The sequence below is a fragment of the Lissotriton vulgaris genome, unplaced genomic scaffold (assembly GCF_964263255.1).
Source record: "Lissotriton vulgaris unplaced genomic scaffold, aLisVul1.2 SCAFFOLD_4152, whole genome shotgun sequence".
NCBI classification, from domain to species: domain Eukaryota; kingdom Metazoa; phylum Chordata; class Amphibia; order Caudata; family Salamandridae; genus Lissotriton; species Lissotriton vulgaris.
Genome location: NW_028252650.1, coordinates 149,935 through 159,750, shown reverse-complemented (window position 1 = coordinate 159,750; position 9,816 = coordinate 149,935). Strand labels below are relative to the sequence as shown.

The following is a 9,816-nucleotide window of genomic DNA, read 5'->3' as shown; positions in this document are numbered from 1 at the left end:
GTTAAGGAATCTGCGGCTAGACGTCTCTGACAGATCTAAGAATAATATTCAATTAATAAAAGCTGAAACCCTTTTGACTTACACAATCTCTTTATTTATTAAAGGCCTATAGTAATTGTTGCTATGCATTTATGTAGTTGATCATGCCCTATTTCTCCTTGTTGATGAACAAAGGTCCATACAACCAGTAACTGAGCTTATTTAAAGATTACACTTTACAATTAATGTATAGAAACCCCCTCTCCCTCAATAGTGAACCCAACAATATCAGGAGGTTTGCCATAGTCTGGAGGTGGGTGACAAGTGACTGGGCTGAGCCCACTTTCAACAGCCAGTTATCGAGGTAGGTGAAAACTGGGACTTCTGACACTGTAACCACCACCATCACTTTCATGAACACACAGGGCACTGGTGAGGCCAAAGGAGAGCACAGCAATTAGAAATGCTCCTGCCAACCATGCACTGCAGATACTGCCTGGGGGCCTGCAGGGCAGGGATGTGAAAATAAGTAACCTACAGGTTAAACCCTACAATCCAATCTCCAGGGTCAAGGATAGAGAAGACCTGGGCCAGGGTGAGCATCTTGAATCGGTCTTTCCACACAGGGTGAAAGTCTAAAATAGGACGAAGGCCTCTGTTCTTCTTCAGCACCAGAGAGTAGCATGGATAACTACAGCCTACCCCTGATGCTAGCATCCGCTCTACAGTACCTCGGACCAGAAGGGCCTGCACTTCCAGCAGATGGTGCTCCATAAGCTGTTCTGGGATGGTGGTAGATGCAGTAGGGCAGCAGTGAAAGGGAGGGCAAAACGCTGCTGACCAATCTCTAGGACCCACTTGTCCCAAGTCACTGCAAGGCAACCCGGTATAAAGTGCTGTATCCTCCCTCTCATAGGAAGGTGCTATGTAGAACACAGTAAAGAAGTTTTGAGCCTGCAGCAGCCGGAGGGGCAGAAAACTGACCTACAAGCTGCCCCGGTTGTCTACATTGTCTGTGGCGTTTTTCCTTACAGAGACGAGACCTGTCAAAATGCATGTGCATATGGGTGGACTGGCTGTGATGAAAATGCCCATGAGCATAGACATCTTGATCACTGACCATAGATACATTGGTGCCAAAATCCCACTGAGGCAATCCCTGGTATTTAAGCAACATTGAATTTAGCCACATAAGGCAATATTGAATGGCTTGTGTGAGGGAAGGACGCAACTCTTCTGGGACAGCAGACAAGATTTGGGCAATAGATTTCAAATGTCGTGAATATAATACCTCCGCAGGATGCTGCATTCTCTGAGCAAAGGGTCAAACAGTAGAGAAAAATATGTGGTTCCCACATATTACCAAGTACTTAAATTCTCGATGTGGTGGAGTGGTAGGAAATGCATTTGATTAACATTAGTCACTGAGGCCTGTAAGACCAGGCTCTCTGGTGTGGAGTGTGGAGTCAAAAATGTGGATCTCGTGAACGGGTGATGGCGTAGTGCAATTTGTCTTTTCACAGGCGGTCCTAAACTGGGTTTTACCCAGGCCCAAGATTCGTATCCGTAGGAGTCTAATAAATGAAAGTAACATTCTGTATTGGTTTATGTGAGGCAGGAGCATCTCAATGAGCAAGCTGGTATTCATTTACATTGTGGGCAACTGATGATCAATGACGGTGGCCATCCTATGCATAACTATTGCAAAATAGTGCCATCTTCTGGAGCAGGGCCCGACAGAGAAAGTAATCCTGTGACCCGTGAGGTGTCAAGGCCACTTGCAGCCTGGAGATCGTCATACCAGTTATTGTTGATATGTGGTTGACCAATTTCGTCCCCAGGATCATAAAGGCCTTTAACAGAATCTATTCCAAATAAGGGAAGTTGTGTGTGGGCCCTTTCATGAGGCAGAGCACTGTATCAAAATCCGATGGGAAACCCAAAGGTTGTGGCTCAGTTGAATCAGGGCATGGTCTCTTGTGAGATTGAATAGGCACCAACACAAAGTCAGAGTGCACACCTGGTTGCGCTTTATTTTATTTTTGTGTTTTATAGAGCGCGAACTTGACCAGTTAGGGTATCAGAGCGCTTTACATAGTCAACGAGTTGTACTATGGGCAGGGAATCACAGGAGTACAAGGGGATGCAATGAACACAAGGTACAGTTAGCATTACAATAGCAGAGGACAACGGGAGGGAGGAAGGATACAAAGTATGGTTAATATTATAGTTGCTAAAGATAGGCCCCGGGTTTCATGATGGGGCGAAAGGTCAACGGAAGGAGGCAATAGTCTCTGTTGGGGTTATGGGACAGGGTTTAGATGAGGAATTTATTCATGTGGAAGGATTTGGCCTCCTTTTTGAAACGTGCAACAGAGGGGATTCTTCTGATGGCGGGTGGGAGGGAGTTCCATATTCTTGGCGCAGCCCCAGTGAATGGCGAATTATACGTTTTTTTTTCTCGAAAGCGTGCAGGCTGGAGTAGGAGGTCTCTGGCAGACCGTGAGTTTCTGATTCCTCCAGATAACACAAGTTTCTGTGGCAGATATGCAGGGGAGTTAGAGTATAAGGCCTTGTGTGTGATGCATGCCAGCTTAAGCTGTATTCTGGCCTCGAGAGGAAGCCAGTTCAGCATTTTCAGGTGTGGAGAAATGTGATCAAATTTCCTTGTGCCGGTAAGTAGTCTGGCAGCAGCATTGAGGCAGGCTTTTAATGGTGCTATAGAGATCATGGGTAAGCCAGAGAGGGTGGAGCAGCCATATTCCAGTCTAGAAATGACTAGTCGGGAGCGTCCAGGAAGGGTTTCAGTTTCCATAGATAGCTCAGGTGGAATCTGGCAGATTTGGCCATCAAGCTGATGGGGTCTCGCATGTTCAAGTTGCAGTCCAAGGTTATTCCCAGCGATTTGGCCGAGTTCACAATGGTCGGGGGACAGTTTAAGACTGTGATGGCCTTAATCCAAGTCTCAGTTTCAGGGTCGGTTTTAGGAGGGGAAATGAGAAGAAATTTCGTTTTCTTTGCGTTGATTGGAGGCAAGCCATTGAACGGTCTGCTTCAGGCCCTCATTCAGGGAGAGAACCTCTTCGAGAGATGAGATTTTGATGTAGATCTGAGTGTCATCAGCGTACATATGGTAGGAGATATTTGCGGTGCGGAGGACTTCGGCAAGTGGTTCTAGATAAAGGTGAAGAGGGTGGGGGACAGCGTTTAGCCTTGAGGGACTCCTACTGTGACCGAAGATGGAGCGGACAGGATGCCGTTGATCAGGAACCTGGTCTGGAGTCTGCATTGTAGCTGTAATGGAGCCCACAGGAGGTCCAGAGGATCAGACTCGAGCAGAGGGCGGACCAAGGGATGAAGTCCCAGATGGAGGCCCTCGAAGGGTCTTTGGGAACCAGAGGTATGCCAGAGGGAGCTGGTAAGGAGTAAAATAGGTATAGCATGGCTTTATTTGCTGTAGTGGCTGATAGGCCCAGGAATTCAGGTTTGCTAAGAACAAGGGTGGGAATCCGCTCCAAAGGGACAGACCTCTGGAGTGAGACCGAGAACATTGTCGCCCTTGCACCTTCCCTGGCGTTCGAGAGACGCAGAAAGAAACCGATTCACACTTGGACTTTTTTTTAACTCTCTCACATACTTTAGAGTGTGAAGACGATTAGCTACTGGAATTATTTTGGGAACGTGTACGGTAACTTCCCTTTGACTAGTCAAGGCGTGCTTTTTCAAGAGTTTGGCTTTGCGTTCCCCGATGGACTTGGGATTCATCAAGGAACAGTCACTGCCGGCCTTGAAGTTGTGTTCTGACCCCAGGCACCAGAGGTAAACCTGATGGGGATCTGTCAGATATTTGCTTGAGACAGACCATAAAAGGTTTGAACCTTGTAGTTTTGAAAGGTAGGGGGATTTTCCCTAGTACACAGTTTTTTTACATTGGTTCGTAAGGTACTGCTAAATATTTTCCATATCAAGTCTGACGTCTGAGGAATATTCGAAAGGTTAGGATGCATTGATCAGAAATATGCACATGGGTTGTCAGTGCTAGGTCCCTGGTTTCCTATAACAGCAGAACTTTACCCAAGATAGGTCATAAACCATGCTTTCACTAAGACAGGATAAAAGGTATCATCACACAACAAATAATACGCTGCCACCACAGCTTCACATGATACACCCAGAACAGGGACAGAAGTCCACTGTCTACTTTGAAGGCACACTTGGTGCTCCCTGCAAATTCCAGTACATGTTCCAAACCTCACACAGTCTGGGACAGACCTAGGCTTCTGTGCTCACATTAGATAAGAAAGCAGGACCCCAAAAAAAAGTGAGAATTGCAGTGTCACATGAGTCTAGCACTCAGTTCAAGATTACATGCTCTAATACCATGCAGTGGACATTCAAGTCTCAAAATGTTTTGTTCCAGTAAGTTCTGTTTTCTAGGCATTCAGTGGCTGTCAGCCATGTTTGCTATGGCAGAATGTTGAGATATGTTATAATTTCAGGTTGTGGATACTTGCGTTTTATGACAACCTGTACCAAAGTTGTGGATGACGGATGGTGTTTTGGCTATTCCCTAATATCTTTTAGGGATTTTGATTTGAAGGCTTTGTGTTGGAATGTGCATGCAAGGTCGATGAAGGGATTGGTATGGTAGGTGAACAATTACAAATAATGTATTTTAGTAGAGAAGGTTGACTAATTGGGCTTTAGTAGGCCATTTCCATCAGCTTGGTAGGTCAGGTGGTTGTTGCTGAGTGTACCAGTCTTCAGCTACTCTATTTGAGAAGAAGAGTGGGTGCATGAGGACTTATGTTGGGGTTGTGTACTCAGCTGTGAAAGTTGTTACAGGCTGGTTATGGAAGGTGTGGCTTTTGCAGATGTAATGGATGATCTATGCTGCTTAGCAAAGATGTGTTTTTCACACATAACGGTACTACGGAAAGCAGCTATCAGTATAATAGTCAAGTGTTGTTGCTCAAGAAGGTGTTGGTTGTGGTGTTTTGCACTTGACTGTTTGACTGCAATAATCTGAGTTGTTAGTTAAGTTGTAGGGTACTTTCCTTTGGAAAGTGGGATGCATTGTTCTTTTTTGTTTTTAAACAAGGAAGATGTGTTGTTACATGTGTCCATCATATTACAATTTCTGTGTTCTTATGTTTTCTTATAGTTCCATGTGTGATGTCAAGTGGTTCTTCAGTATCATGTATGTACCATTTGAATCCAAAAGCTGTGCTGGGAGTAAACTGATAACAAGCTCCTAGTAGTGTACTGCCTCATTTACTTGATAACTAACTTCTGAACGCCTTTACTTGACAAACACTTTACCATATGTACCTAGCGGCTGCAAGTGGTCCATTAATGTGACTACCTATTCACATTGTAACACTGATGAAGAGTTAAAAGAGTCCAAATGCTTTAAGCTTCAAGGGAGGGGGTGAACTGTATGGAAATTAGTTATAAGGAGAATTGAAGAAAATGAAGAGGACAAGTATACAGTGTTATTTGGGGAAATGTCTGCCTTGGGAGACGGTCAGGTAAACCAAGAGATTTTGTACCAATCTATATATATATAGATCTGCCTGCCTCCAGCAATTGTCACATTCCTGTAACTTTATTTAAAACATTTCAGGAACTAACTTACCTATTTTAGCCTTATCATCTTTGGAAAGCTTCTTTATTTAATTAAAGCCCAATCATGTATTCTTAGGTTATACCCCAAACATAATATCCTTACATTAACGATTTAACTTTGCAGCTCAAAAATACAAACACTTGCATTTTCATTATTTTATTCTGTTTTTGTAATCTTCAAAATGTTCTGCCATGAGACAGGAATGCATGATAGGTAGAAATGGCTCAAACATTTTCACATGAAACACTCTTATTCATATTTCATTCACAATTGTCTTTCCCTAAAACATCTACAATTAAATGATTCCACTCGTTTCCATCCATTATCACAGATTTTTGTATCCAATAAACAGTAGTTACCAGCAACTGAAAGCTGTAAGGCTTTTTGCATATTAGTAAAAAACATGAACTACAACACAAGGAAACTGTCACAACCATAAATCTCACTCACATGAAAACCCCAGGTTGACACATGTAGATTTTTAAAAATGAAATGGTATTAAACACAAGAACATAAGATACACTGAAATACCAATTTCCGCACTGTTTGTTGCACCAACCCTATTTACTATACAGCCTGATATTTTATTATGTGTAACCTAACCAAGACTCAATGTTGTGTTCTATTGCTACTGTTTAGCAAATCGAGGAGTCAGACACTACACCTCTTCTCATAATATGCTATATACAGAGCACACTTAAAACAGATGGCTTTTGTATGGAATTCATTTTGCTCTTCTTGTGAAGAGAACTACAGTATTTTGAGGTTTTCAAGAACTGATGTAAACAAGATATAGATATATATGTATAAATATATAAGGACTCTATTTACTAAAAGGAAGATACTATTCTGCGCCAAGGACAACATGTTTTAGTAAATAGACTCCTTAAATTCCTTAGGGAAGTCCACTCAACTAGTTTTTCTATGAACTGATGGCTAAATACCTGATCTGCTGCACCATTACTCCTGAGAAAATACTAAAAGGGAATGACAGTTCTGATGCACTTTGGAATGGTGCAATCACGTAAACGCTTACACACTTAAGACTCAAACTCATCCAACCTTTCTAAACATTTTCACCTAAAATATTAGCAAAATGCAGCAAGTTTCCAAAAATGTTTTATGCAATCAAAATGTAAAGAGAAATCTAAAGGAAAACACTTTTGCCAAAGGCTTTCCTTAATTCGCAAAACTGAATCGTATGAAAAGTGAAGTTGTTGAATAAAATATACATAAAACAGGTTTTTGTTAATAACAAAAATGCCATGATGTCCCATATTTGGCTAAATACAGCCATATGAAAGTAGGGTTTACAACAGCGACTTAGAAAAGTCGTGAAAAACAAATGCACAATATGTGCAGCTAAAAAGCTTATATCAGGGTTACTAAAGAAAGAAAAATCTTAATTTCTTAATTTTGGCAAATATAAAAAATATCAATACATCGCATAAATCCCTAGCACCAGTTTGAATCATTTGAAACAACACCATTTACTGTTTGCTTTTGCACCAGGGAATTCACCATATATGAAGAAAATGAATCTTCTAAAATTCAGACCTTTTTGTGATATTCTGTCTAGAGTGCAGAGAAAACGGACAAATTTGGGTTTCGATTACTAAAATTACAATACAAAAATCTTTTAACTGGAGCCGCACCCACACTAACAAATTAATCTTTTTAGCACATATGCGGTTCATAATTTTGCTACACTAATTTTTTTATTTAAATGCTTACAGTCATTTTTTTAAAACGCTTATTGTCAATAGTTCTACAAGACAAAGTGTTTCTTAAGATTGATTCTCTAAGAAGGGCATGCAGGGCAAAAGGACTGCCAGCACATGTCCACAAGCTACAACTACATTAAGAAAATTGCATATGTGTTTATTAAGAAGGCAGTGCCATGAGCATCACATCAGTTTTCCTTAGAAGGAAAGTAATAGGCTTCATAAAGGCCCGCCTCACCTGCCACACTGCTATGCACTGACAAACAAGCCACCAAATCAAGTGGCAAAATCCGATAGTGCTCTAGTTTGGTGTTGGAAGTTCTCTTTGATATTTTTAAGTGCAATACTACAATTGCCCCACCCTTACCCTTTCCAAACATATACAACATACAAACTCTGACACATGCTGCAGAATAATAACAAAGCTACAGTTCTGTCCCACTACGGTCGACACCGGCCCGTTCATTTGTCGCTCCACACCTTCAAATAGATCTTCAGACGACAATCACACAAAAACCCCATTAGTCTGGGGGGGAATCACCATTCTCAGCTACTTACTCCTCCCAACTAGAAACCCTCTTCCCAAAACGAAAGCAAACACCACTGAGGGTGAAAAAGAATGATCCTCTGAGTTCAATTGGTTAAGACACTGGTGAACTATTCGGCTGCTCTTCGGTATCCTGCTGGTTTTCGGTATCTTGCTGGTCTTTAGTAAGAGGAGTCAACTCATCCTGCTCCTCGTTCATCTCATTAAATGTTTCCTGACTGTTTGTTTCAACTTGGTTTAGGTTGCTAGTTTCTCTTTCCGCTTCCATCTGATCTTCAGGTGTTTCCACAGTCTCCTCCACGTTGTTCTCCAGTAACACAGGAGAACTAGAAATCACATTTTCGTTATGTGATATTTCGTTGAAAGACTGAGGAAGTGAGTCTGGGGTTCCTGGCTGTAAAGCATTGTCAATGGGAAGGGCATGGGCTTTAGTGGTACCGATTTCTGATGAATTGTCATTCTGTGAAAGAGATACTTTTTCCACCACTCTCCACTGAATGATGCTCATGTCTTTTCCTCCAGTTGAAATCAAGTGACTGTCATTGTGACAAAAGCTAACATTGGTAACATGGCTGCTGTGGGCGCTGTATTTGTGACTTGGGGCCTAGGGAGAAGGAACAAAAAAAACATCAAAAGTAATTAATTTTAAATTGTTACCCTTCGCAACAAACAATAAGTTATCACATAATCTCTTCTGAACATCAATGTAATTTCAAACGGTCATATCTACCATGTTAATTCACAGTACTATCAACATTTGTATTGAAAAATAAAAGACAAACCAGTTTTTATGTCTAGAACAAAGGCTTAAATTATGCTTTATACTTTACCCGGAAGCAATATTTACTTAACAAAACACTACAGGTCTTATTAACACAGCAAAGACGACGTCTCTACGTTTTAACATCTGACTACAACCAATAGCATTCTACCACTATTTTATTTGTTACTTCCTGCCCTTTGCGCTTCTTCGTCTTCGATGCGGAGGAGCAAGGAAAAGAGTTTTGGGGTCATAGACGAGGTGCATATGTGAATGATGGTCCATGAGCTGTTTATTAATTATTTCCTTGACAAACGGAAAGTACTGGGGATATTCAGGATGGCAAGTAAGGGCTGTAAAGCAGGCTCAGTCTCCTTTTTCAATAATTTGACAAGCTAAAATAAGCTTTCCTAAACAGCAAGGAGCTTCTACACTTGAAATACAGCAGCAAGAAGGAAGCCTAACCGGAAGAATGGCATTCACTTGAAATGAAGTACCGGGAAGACAATCTCTCCTATGGCCAGTGCCAGGATATTGCGAATGAATCACGGTGGTATACTTGGGACTCTCCTAAAGAGTCTACTCTTGATGCATGATTTGACCTTAGCCTTACCCCTCGGCTCGCAACCAGCAAAGGGATCAAATGAGGCACCTACCATAAATCTTAGACTAGGAAGACATCCCTCACAAGCTCTATGTGGGGTCTCCAGTTCTCAGACTGACACAGGACATGAAACACGAACTTTGCAAACTGCTAGTCAATCAGGTCAGAAAATTAGTCTGAGCTAATGACTGAGGTTAAAGTGGTGCATACTATGGAGATAGACGTTAACATTAATACCCTCCTTTGTATTCCTAGAATGGCAAGAAAGTCAGGATGGAATGGTTATCATGCAAAAATATGCTGCTGAACCATTCTGGCCCATGGGATAAAATTATGGAAATTGCATAAGACAGCAGGACGTTATCTGTAATGAATGCTTCATAGGGCTTCTTCTGAATATTGGCAGCACCAGACACGTAGAAATAGAATCAGTGGCTCAAGCACCATTGTTCTGCGACCCATTTGTGGGGGAAAATAGGACATGTGACAGAACTAATACTGTTGAAGACAAAGAACAAATGTCAACAACAGTTTTATCTATGAATGATCAAGGAAGGAGCTACATATCTCTCA

The 9,816-nt window shown here is 41.7% G+C and overlaps 1 protein-coding gene across 1 annotated transcript in view; it reads right to left on the bottom strand.

Annotated features, from left to right (window-relative positions):
• Nucleotides 1-5,748: 5,748 nt before the first annotated feature.
• Nucleotides 5,749-9,816, bottom strand: part of LOC147662083 (echinoderm microtubule-associated protein-like 4) — a 133,666-nt gene continuing 129,598 nt past the window's right edge. Inside the window, exon 17 of the mRNA XM_086951124.1 lies at nucleotides 5,749-8,483. Within this exon, the coding sequence (XP_086807250.1) occupies nucleotides 7,974-8,483 (510 nt within the window). The 3' untranslated portion in view covers nucleotides 5,749-7,973. The remainder of the gene's footprint in view (nucleotides 8,484-9,816) is intronic.